The following is a 24,442-nucleotide window of genomic DNA, read 5'->3' on the forward strand; positions in this document are numbered from 1 at the left end:
TACTACAGAAGGCGATTAATATACGAAGATGCTGTGCCATACCATGTGCGAGACGTGCCTGATTGTTGTGCTTGTAGCAGGCTTTGCTGCAGCTCAAGTTCCTTGAGCTGATCGTAGAGCTGTAGGGCTAGCTCCTCGGTATCTGAAAACGCGAACGCGTCGCTATGGTTCGTTTGTAGCAAGTCCGCGTAGTCGCTTGGATCTTGTGTTTTTGTCGTCGCGTCTGCCATGTCAACATCCCCTTGGGCGGCCATAATGCTAGCAGACGGTGTTGACGTAGATTCAAGTTTGCGACCGAGACCGTGTTCACCTGACGGCACGCGATGGTTCCTCTAGGTGACTGCTATGATGCAGCCTCGCGGGGCCCATGCGCCGATCCCTGCATTAACCCTCCTTGGCGGTATCTGGTACGCATGTGCTCACGCCTCAACTTTCCAAGCCTCGAATCCGCTCTCGCACAGTTTCGACACAACTCCACCAAGCGGAGGGCAAGGCCGAATGTCGCTACAGATCGCTGTAGCTCATACGGGCCAGCGCCTCGACGCTGATCCCGTCGCCTTTACTACAGTCGATGCGCTCAAGCACTGGATCTCGAAGGCAACGGAGATAGCGCCCGAGCAACAGGTCTTACTCACAACACAGGGCAAACACGTCAAGCTCCAAGCGCTCTTGACTGAGGTACGCGTCTACTGTGGGATTTGTAGGACACACACTAATACTTGTGCCACAGAAAGAGATATTCGTCTTCAGTCGCGAACTCTCCAACAACCCGCAGGCTGCCATATCCTCCACACCACTGCCCGATGCCTTCCAACCCGACGATGCGCCGAACCACCTTGCGAAGAACACCGACCTCGGAGCATGGCAGGCCCTCTTCCAGGCCCGCCGCGACTGGGCTTTTGGCCTGCTCGAAAGGTCGCTCTCCATGTCCCAGATCGCCTCGAAGCACTTTGCCGAACAAGCCACCATCGAGAGAGCAACCCAGGTCGCCGTCGGGAACCACGATGCGCACATCAAGGGCTTGGACCAGAAGTACAAGGCAGCAAGGGAATGGTACGATGGGGTCGAGAAGGAAGCCGGGGACAACATCCGGCGGCTTGACGCCGACTTTGAGCAGCTGGGAACGGTGCCTGCTACCTTGAACTTCGCGCGCTTCTTGGCCAAGGAGATGAGATCTCCCCAGAGCATTCCCAGTAGTACTCTTGTCCGCAAGACCCTCCAAGAGTTCCTCGACGTCGAAGCGATCAAAAAGGCTACATCAACAAGCAAGCGCGTTCGGGAGGCATTTGGCAAACACATGGATAAGATGCGCATGCAGCTAGAGAATATCGAGACAGATTACAACCAACTCCTGAGCGCCGTCGGCCAAAGCCAGAGCCGTTCCATGGCTGATGATTCCGAAGAGCCCACGCGCCTGTACAACGAGATCGATGCCGTCGTTAAGAAGGTCGAGTCGGACTTTGAACACGTCATGGGGCTAGAAGCAAACCCGAAGTCGGTCGCGCAGGTGTCCAAAATGGCCTTGCTTCATACGCGAAACTTTCTACCGGCCATACAAGAATACAGCGTGGAGATGAGCGATCTCGTGCGACGGGCGGTGGAGCAGAAGAACGCTGCCATCAGGAACTCGGTCGAGAGCATGCAGGGTATCGCAAACATCGAATCGGTCATTGCGAGCGTCGGTGCGCAACTTGAGCAAATCAGTATCCCAGACGATGGTGTCGCTGCCTTTGAGCTCATTTCCCTCGTCGGTCGGCTGCCTTATGTATACGGTACACTGCTAGTCGAAGCCGTCCGAAGACGGGAGTGGACCGAAAGGATGGAGAAGGATACATCCTCGCTTGCTGAGGAAATGGCAACTTTTCAGGAAGAGGAAGAGCGTCGGCGCAAGCGATGGCTGAAGCCAATATCAGATGTTGTAAACCTCGAAGCCTTGCAAGGTGGCTCATTAGGATTCGAGCTGAATGTGCAACCTGAAAAGACCGTCTGGCCGATGGTCACTCGAGAAGAGCTCCAAGATTACCTCCAGGACTTGCAGAGACTGGATGGACAGCAATCGGAAGCCGAATTATTTGCCCAAGCTATCAAAGATCTTGACCGACCTACAAAGCAGCAGATCAAACGCGCGAAGAACTTCAAGATGGGTAGTGTTCATGAGCCAGCTTTCGGCAGAGGCTCTCAGCTTATGATGCGAGGCGATGATGAGTTACGTGTACTCAAAGAGGGCAATGCAAAGCTCGAGGAGGAGCTGAAAGGCTACAGGAGCCGGGTGCGACGATTGGAGGATCTGGTACATCGCCAGAGTACGGCCAACAGACTCTCAATAGGTGGCGCGCCTCCCTCATTCGGTATACCTGACCCAACCGACCCCGCGACGCCAACAGCAGAAGTCGCTTCACCGAGACCCCAAGAAGAGCTATCCCGTCGCTCTTCGATCTCTTCCAGGCGCTACTCGGCGAATACAGGACAAGAAGACAAGCGTCGTATTCTTCGCCTTGAACAACAGCTCGCGGCGGAGAAAGAGGCTCGTGCCAAACTTGAGAGCGATGCGCAAGCACGGAGAGACGATGATGCAGATCAGCAACGCCAGTTTGAGGAGGCCATGTCAACCAAGAACAACATCATGGAAAACATGCGAGCGCAACAAAAAGAATTTGCCGACGAACGCAAATCGCTCGAAGACGAGATCCGCGCATGCAAGGCCAAGATCGAAGAAGCCGAAGATGAACTTGATCGCGTCCTAGGCAGTCGGGATAATGAGCGAACAGGTGTAGATGCCAGAGTCCAGGAGCTGGTTTCGCAACTCGAAACAACCCGCAAAGATGCTGCCGAACAGAGTAAACAAGCAGATAAGCGCATCGAAGCTCTTCAAGCGGAGCTCCGTGAGCGCTCAGCAGTCAAGACGCAGGAGTTTGACTCGTTGACAGCAACCTTCAACCACCTGTCGCCAGGTACCAACGTACCGGACGATCACGCTATGCTTGTCGCACAACTTGAAGATCTTGCAGCGCGATCACTCAACCACCAAAAAGAGCTAGAACAGGCTGTGGCGATGGTAAAGTCAAACAACGAAAATGCCCATGCTAGGATCGAAGAGCAAGAACAAGACTTCAACACCAAGCTTGCCGAACACGAGAAGGAAGTTGCAGCTGTCCGCGAAGAGCTTGACGTGGAGAAGGCCCGTGTCACTTCTATCACTGCAGAACTTGAGGAGGAACGAGAGCATCTACATAGCCTCCGCGCCAAGTTTGCTGAAGGCGAGACCGGCTCCGAAGCTCTCAGGAAGCGCGTTGAGGAGGAAGAGGCCAAGGTTGGTCGTCTTCAAACCGAGCTCGCAGAAAAGAGCTCGCACGCCAACAGCCTCGATGTCGAGCTTATGCGCGTAGAGAAAAAACTCCGCAAGCTTGAGGAAGCGGACTCGTCCCGTACCCACCAGCGTATGCATCGGGCGAAGGACCTTAGTGAACGGCTATACACGCAGCATGAGCGTCTGATCCGTCTAGTCGAGACACTTGGATTCGTCATCACTCATGAGCACGGTGAAATGATCCTCCAGCGAGCGTCTAGACTTGGGAATAGCACCATTATGACAGACACTAGTGCAGGACTTAGTCGAAGTACAACAACGCCCTCGCCCACTCCACTCAAGCGTTTCTTGGAAGACGTCGGAGATCTTCACTTCCTTCAGTGGACCGAATCTACAAGCCCAGAGGAAGAAGATCAGCGATATCAGGAACTTATTCAGAAGCTCGAGCTCTTCAACACTGAAATCTTTAGCGACGCTGTTGTGAAGCGGATGCGTGATATGGAGCACACTGCACGAAAGTGGCAGAAAGAAGCCCGAGCATATCGCGACAAGGCCCATCGCTTCCAGGCTGACTCGCACGACAAGATCGCCTATCGCTCCTTCAAGGAAGGCGACCTTGCACTCTTCTTGCCGACCCGCAACAATGCCCATCGCCCTTGGGCTGCCTTCAACGTTGGCGCACCACATTTCTTCCTCCGCGAGCAGGACACGCATAGATTGGGAGGGAAAGAGTGGCTTGTGGCGCGCATTTCGAAGGTGGAGGAGCGCGTTGTCGACCTTTCCAAGACGATGGATGGTGCAACTCGAGCATCGTTAGATGGTCGATCTGTCGCCTCTAGCAATGCCATTTCATTCGAAGACGACAATCCTTTCGATCTATCCGACGGATTACGATGGTACCTGCTGGAGGCGACCGAAGAGAAGGCGATGGCTCCAGGCACCCCAGGTATTAAAGGTGCAGTCACGGTGAAGAGCAGCCTAGAAACCGGACTGGGCGAGATGCAGAAAGCCAAGAAGAAGTCCTCCATGGACCCGGCAACTCAACTTGGGAAATCACTCGACAGTCGCCGCAGCAGTGGGACAAGCAAGAAGAGCGCGCCCCTAGTTGGCCGTCACAATTCGGCTGAAGCGCTCTCGCCAGCTGAACGACCCGACTCGAACCCAAACTCTGCGACAGCAACACGGGGCGCGAGCCCAGCTGGCACACATGGTCCTAGCCATCTCAGGGAGTCGTCAACGAACGGCGTAGACAAGTCTGCGGACGATGGAAATGGGGGCAATGTGCGCGACCTACTATGGGGACCTTAGGTTTTCGCTTTCTGTAAATCTAAGCTCCCCGAACCATGACCTTTGCTTACATCGCTAACACTACGCAGTCATCCATCGCCCAGCTCCAATCCCTCCGCAAGACCTCCATATCAGGCCCATCGAATACACGATCGGATACATCTCCCGTCAAAAGCAGACTAGGAAGTCAAGGCGATCTGAGAAGTCCTCTTAGTGACTCTCGAAAGTCGCCGCTCGCAAGGAAGGGAAGCATATGGGATTCGTTCTTTCAGTACGACATCGAATATCAGGGCAAAGCATCGAAGAAATAGACTTTTTTTGGAAGCGGTCGGAGAAACGCTTGTCTATACCATCCTGAGTGCGAGTATAATCGCATGCGCTGAACATATCGGCTAGTTCATTGTACATTATATAGGATCGCATGCATGATTACAGAAGGAGCAGACTTGCTGAGGTATATGCTCTGATACCACACCATATGATAGATATATAACTACTATTCAGTTCGCACCTTGACACTCCATTAGGAAGGCTGAGGAAGATTACACGCTATAGCACCTCCAGGTCTTTCCCCGTCTTTCGTGGTGGTTGTTGATCACACGCCCGGGTGCCGCATGTTTCGGATCTCGGCTCAGGCGTTCTTTTGTAGTGTATTTTAAGCAGGAACACTAATGCAGTATCCTGCCTATATTGGCTTCGGAAGGAGGCATCGCATGCTCTGTATGGCTGACTCGTGTATTACATTTTACAAACGATGCCGAATTCGCGGATCAATGTGTATGTCTGGTGTTGTGGTTTCATTTGCCAAGGACTCTGTCGTCGGTATGTAGGATGCCTAACCGCCACCACGGCAAATCGGATGTGATGTCATGGTTCTATACTGTGAGTTGACTGAATGTGGCAGGGTGATGATGACTGGAGCGGTATAAAGAAAGAGGCGGTCACCCCGACTGCTATGGCTCTACAGCCTGAGAAGAAAAAAACCCCTAACGAGTTCTCCACGACGTCCATCCAACATGCTTCCTCGTATGAAACACCTAGTCCTTGCTTCTGTGCTAGGCACGACAGCGTACGCACAATCGTCTTCTGATTCTGACCCCGAGTCCTTGACATGCGATGATCTCTCCGATGGCCTCGCATACAATGCCTCCGTCACCCACAACACAACTGCTCTAAGCATGTCCTGACTCGGAAGCGAATTAGTGCCGTTGTTCTCCGAAGACAACGGGATCAATTGGCAGATCTCATCTTATATCGGGCCTTACATCTGGCCTGGAGGTGGAATCAGCGAGAACGACACTCAATCCGTTCTATGGTTCGACGTTGGTGAATCAAATACAGAACGTTTGGGCAATCGGATGGGTTTCTGCCACAACGTTGTCCCGTTGCAGGACTTCACCAGCTCGAATCTGACGTTTAGCAGACAAGTTTTGGAGAGGGCGCAAGATGACAATGGGGATTGTAAGACGATGCTCGGAGAAGAATGTGTGCAAGCTCTCCAGGCTTGGTACTCAAGTACAGGGATGGTGTGGGGATCTCAGGATTGCAACACTATCACCCACAAAATACCATCCGAATGTGAAGGCATGTTGGCCGAAGCTGTGACAGTTGGTAAGTCCTGAATTCGTGGCAACAAAGAGGGCAGAGATCTAACTAATGGCGCTTATAGACACTGCACCATTCAACGCCTCTGACCACGTCCGCATACGGGAATGGGCCAAGTATGACAACGAAACCTACACTGAGGATTTTACCGTACCTACCTGCGACGACCGCAATCTGAGCAGTGGTTGGGGTAATAGGTTCCCTATTCACACCGACTACGACGTGGCACTGAACTTCCCTATTGTGGACATCCTACACTTCTATCCCACCACTCCCGTCACCAACCGTATGACCGGTCGCAGCGTTCATGCAAAAGTCGTATGTTTGAAACCTGGGAAGGTGCAGGACGGAAGTCGGGCTCCGAGAAGTGCGAAAGCGGTGCTTGACGAGAAATTCGGTCCACAGGACGGAGAAGACTCTCAGGATGGGGATGATGCTCAGGATGACGAGTCTAGTGCCGAGAGAGCCATTGGATGGAGTGGCAGGGCTGTGTTCGCATCAATGGTTGGCACGATTGTTGGAGTCTGGCTCGGTCTGTAGAGTACCCAAACGCTTTAGTTGATGCAGCGTATGCTCGAGAAAGAAGCATGTCCAGTTTCGACCGTCATCGATCGGTGTGCAACAATACCGGAAGGATCGGGAATGATGATCATATAGAACTGTGGCCCACTGCGCAAGCAAAACTCCACTCTTGGACTAAGCCCCTCACTGCTTCTCCACAGACACCGGACGAAGCAACCACACCACAGCTGGAGAGTGGCGCTAAAGCACAGCCAAGCAATGAGCTTACTCTTTACGGATCTGAACCGGCATGTGATTGTGGCTTGACAGCCACGTTATTGCCGAATGCCCTTGTTTATAGTGAAAGAAGAAACCGTAAGAATAGAGAGCACGGCTTCCCAGTTACGTGACGAGACTTCATCAATGTAGTGGCATCGTAGTCTGGTGTGCTAGCGCTCTCTATGTGCGTCATTGGAGATACGTCACACTGGAGGCCGCTAGGAAGTGTGAGTAGGTACTCAGTGTGAAAGGGTTCGCGAGACTTGCCGGAGCGAAAGTACCCTGTACTCACAATTGATGATTTTTCCAGGACACAGGGTTCAGTAAGGCGAGAGCACGCAGGAGGGGTGTGCCTAGCATTAGTGGATCTGCCGCATTTTGTGGGTATGGGGAATATTCAGTCATTGAGCTTGTCATTGACCACTTCAAAGAATTGTGAATACATGCGGAAATAGACTTGAATCTCATGGTGTTCCTTTTGTTACTTACAATGATTGCTAACCTGACGCGCTTCCGGATCGCTCCGTAGAGCGGGTCAGAGGAGAAGGGAACACTGCCGGTCTCAGTCATGCTTAGAATGCATGGGACGTTGTCAACCCTAGGAATCGTCATTCAAAGTCAAACTGGCACTGCGACAGCGCCGAGCAGAGGCGCATCGGACTCCATCACGATCAGACTCAAGCCATACTATCTGTGTCGCGTGGCTTGTGTATCTGTGCTGGCACCAGTGCCATGCGCTGGAACCGCCAACAGGATCGCCGGCACCATGGAGTCGTGCTGAAAGCTTGGAAAGGTGTCATAACCACGGGGTTGGAACCATTGTTGTCTTGCTGGGCCTGTGAGAGTTACACGATAGCCTGGGCAGACGCTTGTCAAGCATTTGCGATAGGTCAAGAAATGCCTCGCAGTTGCGGAAGCACTATTTGGCTAAGCAGAACGTGTGGCGCAATTTTGGTAGGTTGTGTATGGGCCTGCGATTATACCAGACCGCGTGATACTAGGCGGATGTTGGAGTTGGTCATGAAGCGGGGTCGTGTGTGGACGAAGATCGAACCTGAGCCAAGCCGGGGCCAAGAGGACTAGTTGGTGCCAAGGGGCGTGAGAGACGCGTGAGAGGAGCGGAGCGAATCGCGAGGCGAGGTGATGCATAAAGGCGTTGAGGCTGTGCTGGTGGGCCGATTCGATTAGGGCGCTCCTGTCATGGGTTCTGACACACTGACAATTTAGCTCTGATCTGGCGTTCCTGTGAATTCCCACCCCCTTGGGCGGCATGTAATATGAGTGCCTGAATTGATTCGGGTAGCAGAAGTTTTCGCAGGCCCGTGGGCGGGAGGATAGATGAAGGGATGAAGATCAACCGACAGGGCTGATGTGCTAGCGCGCTGCGCTGCGTAACGGGTATCCTGCTGCATACGGGACTTGTCTGATTGATGGCACTATCGGAGGCTTGCTACTATGCACCCACGGCCAGGGTACTGCTGTGCAGCCTGTGATAGAGCATGTCTTACCGGAGAGGTGCATGTGTAGCCGCCTTTCTAGTCAATCACGATGCACGCGAGCGGCATCCCAGCATGGGGCCACTGTTGACGTCTGTGTTACACACCGTGGTAAGAGTCCGAGATAAGTGCCGTGTACTTTTTGGTTGCTTCTTCGCATGAACAGCTGATTTCGGGCTGCAGGGCGGGAGAAAGCGGCACCTGCTCGAGCGAAGCGAGGGGACTTTTGCTTCGCAAAGCACCGTGTTGACTTGACGATTTTGATTGCGATCTGGTGATGACGGGTGAAAAATGGCAGCGGAAAGTGGAGTACATGAGAGACCACGAGGCATGACTTCATCTGAAGCGCATTCCGGCCATGCCTGTACGGGCGATGCGCATGCTCACCCGCCAGCGCTGACCTGGGATTCAATATGTTCCGCTCGCTACCGGTCCGATAGCCTTGGAAGTCTCCATAGTGTAGCACAGTGCAGCGAAACTTTGGGCATGGAGGGCAGGAGATGGCTTTTGGCAAAATAGCAACCCCCTTGTCGCGGCGCTGATTAGCAGAGCGTCTGAGCGCAGTCGTGTCAGGGCAGATTTCTATGATTGTCATTGTCGCACAGGGTGGCACAGGGGTCCAGCGCCAATGGGTTCCGACACGCTGCGTGGTGAAGGCTTTGGAAGGGCTCTCATGGCGGACGGCGCACCTCGTTATCTGAGAGCGGTGAGAGTCGATAGCACACGGATCCAGCAGGCTGGCACGGATCTGCTTGCAAACTCTCTTGGTCCGCCGTTAGTGCCAGAGCCCGCGTTTGTGTCCCGGTGCCGCGACGGACATGAAGGAGTCGCCTTGTTTGGCATCACGGGCGTTGCTAGGCTTGGGCACACCTGGTCAATCCTCTGCGCGCTAGAAGCTGGAACCCTCGACCCCTGCCGCCTCCGCCGCCCAGCAGAGTGGTCCGTTGTGTTAAATACTATGGCGTCTCCCTAGCAGTCCACGTCGTCGTACCATTCCAAGGTTTACTCAGAAACACCAGTGCCAGCTACCAGCTAGATCAGCCTGACCTGATCACCACCCTGCCGCAGCTGTCCTGACTCATCGCCCGGCTGCCTTGCTCGTCCGTCTCCTCGCTGCAGTAAGCAACCTTACCAAGCCGCCGGCACCGACCCCATCGTCATTCCACCAAGTTCCGGCCTGGGCTGAGTCTACATAACACCGTTGCTTTTCGCCGCACCTGTCGTCCCCCATCGCGCTTGCCCGCTCTAAACTCCGCCGCACTTGTCGTTCCCCGCCCGCCATTCCCTAAACAAGTAGGTAAGGGGTGATCGACCACGCGCGTCCCAATCAGCCATCAAACCTTGGCGCACGGCATCCTACACTGTCAATCTCCACTCCACGGCCCTCCTGCCCTTATAATCGGACCCGCCGCTTCTCTGGACATCACCGCAGACTCCATCTACGCCAGCACTCTACCACTACCGCTTCACTACCACCTATTCACTAGTGGCCACTAGCGTCTACCCCAGATTGCCACCCGTTTTGACCTCGTGACTGCATCCCGCCCGTCACCTCCAAGACCGACACCACGTCTCCCACCACGACGTCGCCATCACCCGCAACGTTTCCCGGAACCACACCCCGAAAACGAATCTACCTCGACATCACTTGAAAACACTACAATGTGCGTCGCCGAACTCTGCGTCACGGTCCTTCCGTGCCAGCACCGCTGGTACCACCTGGTGCGCCCATGCAGCCCCTCCAGCAACCTCTCCACATGCGGCAAGAAGTTGGGAATCTCCGGCTGGGAAGTCAAGTGCGACCACTGCCCCTACTGCCACGGCCACGTCTCCGAGTTTGAGTACAAGCTCATCGGCGACGGACCAGCACCACCCGTCGGATCCCTCTCAGGCCTCGCACGCGCACACTCGACGTCTCTGAACGCAGCCCGCCGGGACATCCGCCTCGACAACATCACCCGAACTGACAGTGCGACCAGCGTAGGCAGCAAGAGCAGCTTGGTCACAGCCGCCTCTGAGAAGAACCGCGCAATGAACTCCCGACTCGACGCCTACTTCTTCCCCTCGGCTGACCAGCCCTACCCCGCTGTACGAGAAGACGACGCCGAGAGCAGCAGCGCGACCAGCCCAAGCGACACATCAAGCAACGACCGCGCAAGCATGCGACACTCGTCCATCTCCATGTCGGCTGAGCCCTACAAAGCCAACATGCTCTCGCGTGTCCGGCAACGCACCAAGCGCATCTCCACCATCTTCAGATGAACGGACCGTCAACATTGCGCTTTCCCTAGCCACGTCAGTACCTACACAACCCACCTCAGCTCTTGGTAGTCTGCATCGCGTCCGAGTCTAGGCTGTGGCTGAAGTGAGGAGTCGCTTCCCCATTGATCCACTTAGCCACGTTTTCCTCGGCCCGAACGGCAATCACATGCCATGATCATGCACTCCGCGGACCGTGCAGGCCATCAGCCACACCTGTCTGGTCTCTGGAGCCGAACTTCTCAGCTCCTCACGACGACTGCCGAAACTCCACTCTTCACTTCATGTATCTGTTTTCTTCAACCTCACCTAGCGCGCTTTGGCCTGTTTCTCTCATCTCTCTCTTACTTCGGATACCCACTCTGCTCTTGCATTCTGCGCACGCGAACGTGCCCCGGCGACGGGTACTCTTGCGCACTCATTTCGGCCGCGGCGTTCTCACGTAAAAACGACAGGGAGTACTTCAGGCAAACACGAAGAGGGCAAGGGCAACCTGCGTTTGCTTCCATTTTGGTTTGGAATTACCGGGGTTGTTTGGCGTTGGGCAGCAAAACGTTTGTGCGTCATAAGCGGCAGGCGCTTCGTCGCTTTCTTTCTCGCTTGCTGTTGCTATGACTTACGAATGACTCAAGAGTGTTCTAGAAGCTAGTTTGTTACAAAATTCACATATGTTTGCAAACAATTACGTGCATCGCGCATTTACCCATCTCTCGAGTGTTGCAAGTGTTTCAAGCACCCTTACTGACGGATGTTACCAGATTGCCTGCCACACCCATGCATGGTTACGAATCTGTGCCACACCTGCGTGCCACACTTCCGCTCCCATGCAGGTGCTTCGCAAAGCAATCTAGACCTTGCGCTCTGGCACGTACAGACGCGTCACCGCTGCTTGGAGCTACGCGATATCGATACCCACCAGCGCATGCAGGCATGTACACTAAGTGCACCATGACACCCTTTCCACCTCGCCAAGCCATGCAGGCATATACTATTACACCGTATATTCCGCTCTGTCCGCCAAGCTAGCCATATTCTCCCCACCAAGATGGAGAAAAAGCGAGCTTTTCGTTGTCGTGGCCAAAATCTCAGTTTGCCGTCGGTGAAGGATCCCTTTCTCGCCGAATGTCGTGTCCAAGCTCTAGTGACAAGTGCATGGACAATGTCACAAAGTTTGTTGCTTACTCGAAATCTGGTTTGCGCCATGAGTAACGTCTGCAGATCGTCAGCTGCCGGAGAAGTCCATGAACCCTATGAGTGTGAAAGGGAAAGAAACCTGCCCCAAGAGGAACAAGCACACCAAGCCTGAGATCAGCATGCTTGATCTTCTCGTGCTGCAGGGCGATCGATGGTTTGCGTGATAAATACCATCATCGCGCTTTGAAGATCTAAGTTTGTACCTTACTTCACAGACCAAGTCATATGGCTCTGTCTGAGGGGTTGCGTCTCGAAATTGTGGTACACTTGCGATCATTTGACTACAGTTCTAATCAAGGACTATAGTGAGTGGAGAGTAACAGGCGTGGAGATCAGCAGAGCCATAACGACAAAGCCAAAGAAATGTCGCTTCACACCTGATCAATTTCGACAGCTTTGCCTCACGCGTAAGAAGAGATAGCAGGACCTATATTCGACGCACGACACGCAGGGACGACGTGCACAGCCTCTACGCCAACGTCACACATTGACAAGCCTTCAATATCACCACATAAGCTTCGCACCAGTGTCGCGAAACAAGCAATTTGGCAGATCAAGCAATTGAAGCCCAGAGATCAACCTGCCAGCTGGAAGGTTCCATCACTGCACATCACTCTCACCGAGTGAGGGGTTCGCATCAAGGGATTTTGTCGGTTGGGTTCTGATCGGCAGAGCAATAAAGTTCGGCATCAACGGGGAGCGACGATCATGACGCTCGGTGCAACGCAAAAGCATATGAAACCAAAGACTGTGATTTTAACGTACAACCGGCAAGACGATTGCTAGTGTACGATGTTACTGTAGCCGCTCTGGATAGACAAGCTTTGTGGTAGTAACGGATCATTGTATTCGTTTTTTAGTTTATGCGAAGACTACTCAGTGTAGTAACCGAAGTACCTTGACCAGGTCCGCTGTTACACCCATGGCAGTGACCTCGCCGCCAGCACCGGCACCCTGGATGATGAGCGGGTTGTCGCCATATCGCTTTGTGTAGAATGCGATGATGTTGTCGCTTCCCTTGAGTGCCGCAATAGGGTGGCTTGTGTCGAACTTCTCCAATCCGACCTTGACCTTGTTGTTTGGTACGTCGACGCTTCCTACAAATCGGATGACCTTGCCTTCCTTCTCTGCCTCTGCCTTAAGCTTCTCCATTTGGTCGTCGTATTGTGGGAGTTTCTCGAGGAACTCGTCGCCGGATGAGCACGACTCGAGCTCCTTGGGGATGAGAGACTGAACGGGGAATGATGTTGGCGATTCGACCTTTAGGCCAGCGAGACGGGCGAGAATGGTAAGCTTTCGAGCGACGTCTAGTCCATTCAAATCGTCGCGAGCGTCGGGCTCAGTGTAACCCTTCTCTTTGGCTGATGTTACCTCAGCTGAGAACTTTCCACCTCCACCGCCGAGAGGCTGGAAAGAGTTGAAGAGGAAACTCATGGTTCCGCTGAAAACGCCCTCAATCTTTGTGACTTCGTCTCCGGTCTCGACCAGATCCTTCAGTGTGGAGATAACAGGCAGTCCCGCGCCGACGGACGACTCGTGGAAGACGTAGCCACCAGCACCATTTCCGTTGCTCGCGGCATCAAAGATCTGTGTCCACAGGCCATAGCTTCCTGAGAAAGCTTTCTTGTTTGGCGTAACAATGCTGATTCCCTTCTTCAAGAAAGCAGGGTAGCTATCCGCAACGTCCTGGTTGCTGGTGTTGTCGACGAGAACCACCTTGCCAGGCGCTTTCTGTAGATACTCGCAGAGTTGTGGGAGCGGCAATGTGGGGTTGGAAGTGTTTTGGAGCTCGGATTCCCAGTTGGAAAGGGATTTGTAGTCGGCGTGGTAGACAGCCTTCTTTGAGGTGCTGAGCCAGATGAGGGAGAGGTAGTACGGCGACGAGGGCGATTGAGAGAGACGTTTGGAGAGGGCAGATAGTTGGGAGAGGAAGGCTTTGCCGACGCCGCCAGCACCTGCAGTCGTTAGCATCAAGTATGTATTTGGGAAGATTATTGCGCGTACCGATAACGGCGATGAATACTTGACGAGGTAGAGGCATGTTTGTTTGTTGTAGTCAATTGATTGTGCGAATCTTGATGCTGAGGACGTGACGTTTGTGTCAGCTCTCAGGACACAATGGGAGGATATCCAGACTTGAACAGAGAAAGATTGCGGCTCGCGGAAAGCACGGTGCGGCTCTCAAAGGTACTGCGATGTGGGGTTGGTGAATCAAATGTTAGCCAGGTGGGGTAGCTCCTGAGGTTAGTGACGCAACAAGCTCAGAGCTCCGAACATCGCCGCCGCGCCTACGCGCTCAGCACGCGACTGTCATCACCCAAACCGACTTTCATCCCCAACCCCACCATGTCCTCCAAAGACGCCCATCTCTATGGCGTGCGGCCCAAGGGACGCGCAAAGGCGAAAGAAATCTCCAGCTCGAGCAGCCTCGCCTTCTCCTCGACCCTCTCCAACCTCATCAAGAACTCTTCGACGGAACCGAACAAGCCCACCGCGGGCCGCGCACGGCCACAGAAGGAAGACATCTTCAAGACACACAACAAGAACGTCAAGAAGCGCGCACTGAAGGACCTGGAAGACACCGACTTCACACAGAAGCACCGCGGGCGCACAACCGAGGAGAAGGGCGAAGATGAAGTCGCATGGAAGCGCACGAAGCGGCGCATGGAAGAGAAGGCGCGCTTGTATGATGCCTTGAAGCGCGGCGATGTGGAAGATCTCGACGACAAATACGGCGTCGACTTTGACCGCAAATGGGCTGAGCAACAGGAAAAGGGCGAGGCGGAACACGCCAGCTCATCCGAGTCGGAAGAGGACGAAGAGGAGGAACTTGTAGAATATACGGACGAGTTTGGGCGAACGCGAAAGGGCACACGTGCAGAAGCTGCCCGCGAAGAGCGTCGAAAGCGCACCCTCGCCGCCGACGAACCCGACCGCTTCACCGCGCGGCCCAGCATGCCCACCAACATCATCTTCGGCGACACCGTACAAACACACGCCTTCAACCCCGACGAGACCATCGCCCAGCAAATGGCTGACCTAGCCGCCAAGCGCGACAAAGAACTTACGCCGCCACCCGAGGTACACTTTGACGGCAGAGCCGAGGTCAGGCAGCGCGGCATGGGCTTCTTCAACTTCTCCAAGGACGAGGAGGAACGGCAAGAACAGATGAGACGGATTGAGAAGGACAGGGAAGATACTGAGCGCGTAAGGCAGGAGCGCAAAGAGGCCGTGGAGAAGAGAAAAGCCATGGTCAGAGAAAAGAAGAGGGCCATACAGGAGAAGAGGAGCAAAGGACAGGCGGAGAAGTTTCTGGAAGAGCTGGGCCAGGAGCTGTTCAAGGACGGAGAGACTGAAGTGGAGGACAAGTCGACCGTCGCAGATGAGGGCAAAGAAGCTGCGTGAGCCGCAGTCTTGCCATTTCACATTCTACTATGATACCCCAATAAGAAGCACACCTTGTCGTTCGAATTGGTGCTTGCGGTCCTGTACATTCCCGTGTGTTGGTCTTTCTGTTTCCCCCAAAAATGTTGCTAATTCTAGAACTTCTGAGTATATAGTCGTCGCCGTTGGTCTTGCTCGAAAACGCTCTGATGCCGCTTAGCTGGCGGTCCAAATTCGTCGTCCAAGGCCTTTCTTAGACTCTTACGCCGATCTTCACTCTTGTGCCTGCCTTCGACTCTCTCTACCTGGTTCAGACCCCGTCTTACTCTCATATCCTCTGTCTGTATTACAGACGCCTTGTAGGTTGCGACGTATGGCCCATAGATGGCTTGGAGTTCTGGGCGGTCGAGCCAATTGAGTGCCTCATCGGCATCCATGATAAGCACACTTATCCTCGCAATGGCGTCTTTCGACAATGGCCTCTGAAGCGTCTTCATGGAGATACGGAATGTGTCCAGCGGATCATAAAGCACTAGGGGTAGCTTGAGATATGAGGACAGGGCGCTCCCTCCTTTGGCGATGATGTCCTTTCGTACGAGCGCTCCTGAACGGAGGTTGAAGTGATATGCGCATGTGGAGAGGAATCCCTGGACGTTGGGCTGCCCGTATAGAATGATTAGGGCATAATCAATTAGGCGTTCGCGGATCGCCATGTCGTCGTCTCGGCTTGACTTTGTATTACTCTTTTCTCTTGCGAAGCGCTCGGGGTGGAACGTGATGATGGCGATACGACGAACTGTAGTTGGGCTGTTGTCGTAGTACTCTAGCATTGCTGCCGGGATTTCTGCTTTGTAGCGTTGGGTGCCGGACAGATATAGGACCTTTGCTGTCCTGCCTCGCTCTTTTAGATACTGGCAGTAGTCCCGGAACGCTGTCCCTCCTGCTAACAAGAGAACTGGAGCGGTGGATTTGTCGAGACAGATAAACGCGAAAGTCTGCCAATAAAGGCGAAGCTGGCTGGGTACGCTGTCTAGGACCTTTTCAGAGAGACCAATCATCCGCTTTCTGTCGAGGCGTCGGGAGAAGACGTCCACCATGAACACGCCGGTTGTGCGAACATTGGCGACGTTGTATCCGAGTTTGATCAATAGCACAGCGATGGACTTGTTAGACATGTCGTTCAGTGTCCCATACGACATGTGAAGTGAACTTGTCGGGTCGCTTGTCGGGTAAGAGCTCATGACCATCAGCGGATCTTCCGGCGACCCGAACGGCTTCACCAGGTAATCCGGGCGCATATCTAGTCCTACTGTAGGGGTCGACGGTAAGGTGATTCTGCATTCATCATGTGACGCCTCTGCCCACAGGGCGTCGACGATGGCATTCGTAGCCGGCCATGTTGATGGCGACTCCAATATCCCAGGGATGTAGAGAGGTGGCGCATTCCGCGTATGTGTCTTGATAGCCCTGGTGAGCGCTGCGATCTCTGGTGGCGATGGCAAATCGGCACTTACGGTTGATCGTCTGCCCTCTCCTGCGTCTATAAGCCAACCATCATATTCGCCTACTCATCTTATACAACGGAAAAGTTGAACAGGTACGCTGAAGTCTACATTACTACAACAACACAAGTTTGAGAGAGTTTAAAGACAATGTAGTCCTATCAGCTTTTTTTGCATGTATTTCGTGGAGGTGGCAGTCCACTTTCCCCGTAGATGAGGAGTCCTCAAATTCTTAGCAATTTCATCGCAGCCTCCAAGCTTCTGACCTCAGACTCTAGCATCGATCGCCGTTCCCTCGTACCCGCATCTTCCCCAGCTATCAACTCCAGCTGCTCGACTCCCAAACCAAACACCATCTCAGGAGAGAAGACCCTGAGGGGGCTCTCTTCACCCTCAAGAAGAAAGTGACCGATAGCTTGCCGACAAATCACGTCAACAAAGCGCTTTCGTGAGACCTTGTAGTAGCTAGTAAGGACGTCAAGAATGTCTTCGCGCACTTGCTGCACGTTGTCTTTGTCTATGACCAGATTTCGCAGGTTAGTGGTCGATACGAGCTGAGGTTCGGCGCCATCCTCGTGAGGGAACTTCTCTTCGATATCAGCGTCTAAACGAGCTAACCGCTTCTTTTGCACCTCTGAGCTAAAGTAATGGTTGTACGTTGATGGCTTCCCTTCTCGCTCGATTCGCAGCAGAAATTGAGCCTGCTTCATAGCTCGTACATATGCTTTGCGTACTGCATCCATGATGAGATGATCCCATAGCAGGTCACAGATCTCCTTGTCGGGACAGACGTGGGCAAGGAGCTTGGCTATGTAGTCGTGCACCAGAATGATGGATTTGCTGACATGAGCCTGGACGAGTTGCGGCCACTTCTCCGACTGTTCCTTGAAGATCATAGCCAGTATGGTACCTGAGAACGTGCCCAGCTCTGGTCCTCGGTTCTCTTGATAGACGCGCTCAATATGCTTGGCAATGGGGTCTTCGTCAGAAGCGATCGGCTCTGGGCACTCGTAATCCTCCATCTCAACTATGTCGCATAGCTCAGGATAGTCTTCAAGTGTAGCTTGCACTAGCGCGGCGTCTTCCTCTCTCTTTCCAAGCTCGTAAGCCTTCTCTTCCTCATTTACACCAGATGTGGAGGATGTCGTTCGTTTGTGACCCTTATGCCAGAATTCGTTGGAGAAGGCCTCATTCATCTTTGTCACGGCAGTTATGAGCTTCAGACTTGGCTGTGCTGTGAAGACATGGTTGCCGTCGTAGGAGCCATTCAGGGCATTTTGAGTGATGGTTTGGAATTTCGTCGAGAGATTTCCTAGGTACGTACGCTGAGATGTCTCGTCAGTACGTGCAGGCCCTAACCCATCCAGTTGCTCTCGGAAGGCTGCCAGTTGGCCGAGAACATCAGATCTGACGTTTGGTAGTTCTCGTTTTGTGATGTTTGTTAGTAGGTTGCTAAGACGGGTCTTGAGCGAGCCCACGCCACACCTTTCTGTAGTCAACAAAGACCTCCACTCCGGCTTGGAGAAGAAGCGCTTCTCTTGCTCCAGTCGATCTGTGAGGGTAGATGCGCGATCGTCGGCGCCGCGATTCTTGACCATGCAGTAGCCCAGACGCAGCCTGTTCCGCCCACCCAAAACAAGTTCTTTGATGGTATCGCGAGTTGCGGTCTCCAGCACTAGATCAGGCTTAGTGAGCACACCCATTGTTCGAACACCTTCTGGATCTGCAACTTCGGCCATCTTGAGGATCTCTTGGGTTGAGATGTCGACATTGCATGGCAAGACCGCTAGGATGATAGTCCGGCTATTTCGCATATACGACTCAACCATGTTGCGGACCAAGGTAACGTCACTGTCGGTGGTCAGTGGAGGATTGGGGACGCGGAAGATACCAGGCACATCAATCACAGTAAAGTGCTCTTGGTCCGGGCCGTTGATCTCGATCTTGAGAATGTCTTCGCTGAACGCTTGTAGTTGAGAGTCGCCGGCATCAGAAGACATCCTGATCCCCATATGTCGGTTAGCCTCTGAGAAGCATTCTTCGAGTACATCGGCGGTAACCGTATCTCCTTCAACGTGGAACTTCCGTAGTCGCTCGACGAGTTCCGGATCTGCGTTTGGTCGGGGGATGATTGATACCGAAACGCTCTGCTCAGGCCGACGGCGACAAGAGATCTGCGTCGCATATCGTGTGCAAAGTCCGGCACCTTGCGGGAATGCGAAACCTGTAAGACTCTCTAGAACTGAGCTTTTACCGGAAGATTGGTCTCCGACTACTACAAGCTGGGGTAACTCAAGATCTCGGACATTGAGTTCTCGGAGCTTGTCTATCTTGTCGAGAAGGGCTTGGTTTGTAAGATTAGGTCTACTAGTATTCGTCATGTTGAGATGCTGTTGTATAGTGGAAGCAAGTGCAGCAGCTTGAATGCCCGATGTGTCAATGATATATGAGCTGCTTCTGTGTTTGTTCAAGATACCAAACAAACATAGCAATCCTGATGTTTCAATCGGTGATAAACCAGGTGCTTCCAGTAGTTCTCTTAGCTGAAGATCGTTTGAACAAGAGGGCGGGCGGGCCATGGAGATTGTCAGTGCACAAGGCCATCATCTATCAAGCCCATTGCTGGTATAGCCCAATTTTGCACCCAGTGAGACTCAAGAACCTGTTGCGCTGAAGGTCGTTCGTCTGGTCGAAATGCCAACATCAATCTCATGAGCTTGACAAATGACTGCTTCTCCTCCTTGTCCATCACGTCCACCTTGTTTTTGTTTCTTAGTTCTTGTATTAACTTCTCTAGATTAATTAATTAATTAATATTAGTTTTACGCCTATATATAACCTCCTAGAGAGCATTCTAGTAGGTACTACTAAGAAGTTATAGTAGTTATATACTACTTTATAGGCCTATTTTAGAGTAAATTATATATATATTAAAGAGAAAAAAAAAGCCTCTAAGTACTTCTTATACTTATTATATTTAGTAGTAATACTACTTTTTAGTAGTATTAAAGTAGCTTACTACTATATTAGATAAGAATAAATAGAAAAATAGTAAATATAAATATAAAATAATAAGAAAATAGTAAATAAAGGTAAATAATAGTAGCTTTTAGGCTACTAGTACTCTACTAAAAAATACTAAGAAATTTAGTAAGTTTTAGTAAATTTAAATAAATTTATAGTATAATTATACTACTATAGTAGTAGTGCCTTATACCTAATTTTGTAGACTCTATTTAGTAAAAAGATATTAAAAAACGCCTAGCTTTTAAAGTTATTCTAGAACTACTAGAAGATTTTAAGATTTTAATATATTTAGTATATATTACTATTAGCACTAAGGCTTCTATATAGACTAATAATATATTACTTTTAAAGTCTTACTAAGAAGAGAAACTTTTTAGCTATTAATATAATATAACTTAAGCTAATAAAGATAACTACTCTATTATAGCTTAGTTCTTAAGAGTAACTATAATAGTAGAATACTAATATAGCTACTATCTATTTAATAGCATTATTATACTAGAAGTAGACTTTAAATACTTTATTCTCTTTAGTCTATTTATTATTACTCTAGCTAAGAATTTTAATAAACGTCTTACACTAGTATATAATAGCTACTTTTATCTCTATAAGTAGAGCTATTTATAGCTTAATCTTATATATAAAGTTATAAGTATATATAGCGTAGATAATTAATAGATTACTCTAAGTAGAAAAAGTAACGCTAGTAATATAATAACTATTTTATTACTTCTCTTAAAGTAAGTATAGCTTATAAAAGAACTTTTATATATTACTAGTAAGTTACTTAAAAGCTTAGCTATAATAAAGAACTATAAAAGGTCTTAGTCTACGTATTAGAAGCCTTTATAGTAGTAGTATAATAATCTTAATAGTATTAATAGTAGTAATAGTCTTAGTAGTCTTAGAACGTAATATAAAATAAGTAAAGTAAGCCTTAAAAGCTCTAATAATAGCTTCTATAATAGCTTTAATAATAGTCTATATAATAATTACTAAAATAGCTTAACTAAGAGCTTTCTTTTTAGTAGTAGTTTTAAAGTAGTTTATAGAAGCTTTAATAAGTAACGTAATATAGTATAAGAATATAATTAATATAAGTATAGAGAGAGGTAATATAACTAGTAATAAGATTAGCTTTAGACTTACTAACGCTAGAAGAACTTATAAAAGAGTAGAGATATAGTTAAAAGATTATCTAGTGCGTATTAGTATAGCTTTAGTATTAGATTTAAGCTACTATTTACGTCTTTAATAAGTCTTAGATCTCTAATTTACTATAAGCTATAGAATAAGAGTAGAGATAGAGATAGAGATAGAGAATAGAGAGTATATATATAGAAGTATAATTTTACTTACTAAATATTTTAGTATTTATTATTACTTTATAATCTATAGTTCTATTAGTTATAAGCTATTAAAAATATATAATTATATTATAATTTTCTTTATTATAAGTAGACGTTAGTATTTATAGAATAGTTACCTTACTACTTTAAATTTTAAAAGCTTTAACTACGCTAAAAGTAGTAGCGCTAAGAACCTAAGCTTTAGTCTACTTAACGCCTACACTTCTAAATATAGAATTTTAACCTTTTTAGAAATACGTCTTTTTATATACTAGTAATAGACCTTACTCTTTTTAGACTAGTTTACGCTATAGAATTAGTTTACTAATAAACTACTATAGTAGTTTATTACCTTAATAAAGAATATAAATTTATTAGGCTAGCTTATTAATTCTTTAAAGTACTTAAGCCTTTCTTTTTATATACTAAAAGAAGTATTAGAGTATAAAGGCTAGTGTTAAAACTTTAACTAAGTTCTTCTATAAAAGATAATATATTTAGAGGTCTTAGCTCTACTATATATATACTTTAGAGTTATATCTTTATAGTTAAATCTTTAGTAATACTAGGTAAAGTCTCTATATTTAGAGTAAATTATTAGAGTCTTAGCTAGTACATGCTAAAGTAAAGTTAGTATAGTTAGTAGCTATTTAGTAGCGTAAAATAGTTACTATTATAAGTACTAAGTAAATAGTTTACTTCTTTTAGTATTCTACTAGTTTTAGTAGATATATTTTAGTAAGCTCTAACTAATTAATTTAATACCTAAATACATAGAGTTATTTACTTAACTAAATAGTAAATATAAGTCTTTAGCCTTATTATTTACTATTTAGTTTACTAGTTTATTTTTAAAGATACTAGTATATTTAAGTATCTACTATACTTATATATTATAGATATTTATAATACTATATATCTATAAGAAAGCCTATTAAAATAATACTAGTACTTATTCTTAAATACTCTAAATAATAGAGGTACTATTAATATAAAGTATAATCTTCTAGTAGCTAGATAAAGTAAGATAGACTACGTATATAAAATCTTTATAAGCCTTTATTACTTTTACATTAAATATATAAAAAAGAAAATATAATAAGCTCTAGCTAGTTATTAATTTAGTCTAGCCTTAGTAAATAGTATACCTATAGATTATAGCTCTTTAACTCTTAATTTATTACTTAGAGCTATCTAAGAAAATAGTTACTATTATTAGGCTAAGAGCCTTCTACTATACTATAAAAGTAGCTATAGCTTTAGTTTTAGCTTAGCTAAGAGTAGAGTCTTCTTATAAGTTTAGTAAGAAATATTAGATATTAGTTAAAGTTAGTCTAGAGATAGTAAGTAGAAGCTAAGCTATTTATTAGACTTTAGATTAAAAGTATTAGTAACTTTTAGCGTCTTTACTTTATTAAATAAAAAGTAGTGTAATTTTATTTACTAGTAAGTAGAAACTATTTATACTTAGTAAGTATACTAATTATTAGAGCTTAATCTCTTTTAGAGCTACTACTACTAATAGTATAGTAGTGTAGTAGAGAGATTAGAAGTATCTCTATTAGAATAGGTGCTTAATATAGTTAATTGTATTATATGTATATATATAGTTATTATTCTTGTCTAAACGCTGTTTAGACCTAGCTTTCTCTAGCACACTAACTCTTAAGCCTAATAGCTATTTAGACTATTATTATGTTACTAGTTTTACTACTATATTTCTTCTACACTTAAGAAGAAGGCCTTCTCTTCTTCTTAAGTATAAACAAGAGAATAGCTCTTAGATATCTTTTTCTACCTATTATATTACTAGATTCTATCTACTTAATCTAAATATACTATACGCTAAACTTTTGCCTAGAAATCTAAATATAAAATCTCTTTAGGCTATTTCTATTCTAGTATATCTTTCTCTATTACTCTTCTTATTTTAATTTAATCTCTTCTACTAGCCTATAGCCTCTTCTTCTATTTCTCTAGTATATTCTAAATCTTGTCTTAATTACTTTTAATATTAGCAGCTAATAATCTCTTAGGCTTAGAACTATGTCTTTCTTAGGTTTAATCTTTGCTTTTCTATAGCGCCTACCTATCTAGCGCTTAACTTTCTATAATATTAGCCTTTTCTCTAATAAATATTCTATTATCTCTAGTATATTACTAGTGTATCTATAGAGATATTCTAGAAGGTTTACACGTACTACACTGCTATTAGAACTTATGCGCTAGTTGCCCTACTTTTTTACCTAAGAGCTCTTTAGCGCTTAGTAACTAGGCTATTAAAATAATAATATTACAACTTTTCTTCTTACGCATAGTAATTACTACTCTTAACTCTGTCTTTACGCGCGTAGCCTTTTACTATTTTCTCTCTATTTTCTTCTCTTCTTCTACTCTACTCTACTTTAACTTTCTTTCTCTATTATAGCTTTACCTAAGCGCTCTAAAGGTAAGTTAGCTACTACAGACACTATACTAGTTACTATATCTATCTTCTATACTTAGAAGCTTACTACTAAGCTAGCTATTATATCTAAGGCTAATAATAGCTCTACTACCTCTACTACTACGCCTGCTCTTAAGCCTACTATAGCTAAGTAAGCTACTACTATTACTACGTACGCGCTTACACTTTCTAAGCTAACTTCTACTAATAAGATAACTATTAAGCCTAAGGCTATAGATAATTCTACTACTATCGCTACTTAGTCTATAACTAAGAGTGCTAGTAATAATACTACGCTATTATTCTAACCTTTACGTGCGCCTAAACAGCTATTAGCTAGACCTACTCTACCTACTCTACCTAAGACTACGCTCTTAATTAAAGCTAAGACTAGCGCTAGTGTTAGCTAAACTAATACTATTATAACTAACGTGCCTAATACTACTCTACTACTCTTCTCTATCTGCAACGTTAACTCTACTAGCTATTCTTAGCCTAAGTTAGCTCTTAAGTCTCTAATAAAAGCCTCTTAGACGCCTACGTCTTACCTTTCTAAGAAGTAGAAGAACTAGAGTAAGTCTCTACGTCTTTCTATCTTTACTCTAACTAAAGCTATTAAAGAGAGTAGGCGTAGTATACGTATAGTAAAGTTATATAAGTACAAAACTTCTAACTCTAGTTATAACTAGTACATTACCTAGCGTAAGTCTTTTCTCTTCTCTAGAGCCTTTTAACTAAATATTATTCTAATATCTTCTACCTTATTAGTAACTAACTAGAGAGCCTATATTATTACTTTTAGCTTT

At 47.8% G+C, this 24,442-nt stretch overlaps 6 protein-coding genes across 6 annotated transcripts; 4 read left to right on the top strand and 2 right to left on the bottom strand.

The window, feature by feature from the left end:
- Positions 1 to 498: 498 nt before the first annotated feature.
- Positions 499 to 4,905, top strand: J4E84_000774 (uncharacterized protein; the record flags this gene model as incomplete). Its single annotated transcript, XM_049383410.1, has 3 exons — positions 499 to 678; positions 731 to 4,588; positions 4,684 to 4,905. The coding sequence occupies 3 exons, from the start codon at positions 499 to 501 to the stop codon at positions 4,903 to 4,905; spliced, it is 4,260 nt and encodes a 1,419-aa protein (XP_049248928.1).
- A 1,275-nt stretch (positions 4,906 to 6,180) lies between these two features.
- On the top strand, positions 6,181 to 6,739 carry J4E84_000775 (uncharacterized protein; the record flags this gene model as incomplete). Its single annotated transcript, XM_049383411.1, has 2 exons — positions 6,181 to 6,205; positions 6,264 to 6,739. 2 exons carry the CDS (start codon positions 6,181 to 6,183, stop codon positions 6,737 to 6,739), a joined length of 501 nt encoding a protein of 166 aa, XP_049248929.1.
- Positions 6,740 to 10,137: 3,398 nt separating this feature from the next.
- J4E84_000776 (uncharacterized protein) lies at positions 10,138 to 10,737 on the top strand (the record flags this gene model as incomplete). Its single annotated transcript, XM_049383412.1, has 1 exon — positions 10,138 to 10,737. One exon carries the CDS (start codon positions 10,138 to 10,140, stop codon positions 10,735 to 10,737), a length of 600 nt encoding a protein of 199 aa, XP_049248930.1.
- A 2,067-nt stretch (positions 10,738 to 12,804) lies between these two features.
- J4E84_000777 (uncharacterized protein) lies at positions 12,805 to 13,969 on the bottom strand (the record flags this gene model as incomplete). The annotated part of the gene is made up of 2 exons (XM_049383413.1): positions 12,805 to 13,883; positions 13,933 to 13,969. 2 exons carry the CDS (start codon positions 13,967 to 13,969, stop codon positions 12,805 to 12,807), a joined length of 1,116 nt encoding a protein of 371 aa, XP_049248931.1.
- Positions 13,970 to 14,274: 305 nt separating this feature from the next.
- On the top strand, positions 14,275 to 15,333 carry J4E84_000778 (uncharacterized protein; the record flags this gene model as incomplete). The annotated part of the gene is made up of 1 exon (XM_049383414.1): positions 14,275 to 15,333. One exon carries the CDS (start codon positions 14,275 to 14,277, stop codon positions 15,331 to 15,333), a length of 1,059 nt encoding a protein of 352 aa, XP_049248932.1.
- Positions 15,334 to 15,467: 134 nt separating this feature from the next.
- Positions 15,468 to 19,195, bottom strand: J4E84_000779 (uncharacterized protein; the record flags this gene model as incomplete). The annotated part of the gene is made up of 2 exons (XM_049383415.1): positions 15,468 to 16,841; positions 17,081 to 19,195. 2 exons carry the CDS (start codon positions 19,193 to 19,195, stop codon positions 15,468 to 15,470), a joined length of 3,489 nt encoding a protein of 1,162 aa, XP_049248933.1.
- Between the last annotated feature and the right edge of the window lie 5,247 nt (positions 19,196 to 24,442).

Source organism: Alternaria hordeiaustralica, assembly GCF_023758085.1.
Source record: "Alternaria hordeiaustralica strain BMP 2776 chromosome Unknown scaffold_1, whole genome shotgun sequence".
Lineage (NCBI taxonomy): Eukaryota > Fungi > Ascomycota > Dothideomycetes > Pleosporales > Pleosporaceae > Alternaria > Alternaria hordeiaustralica.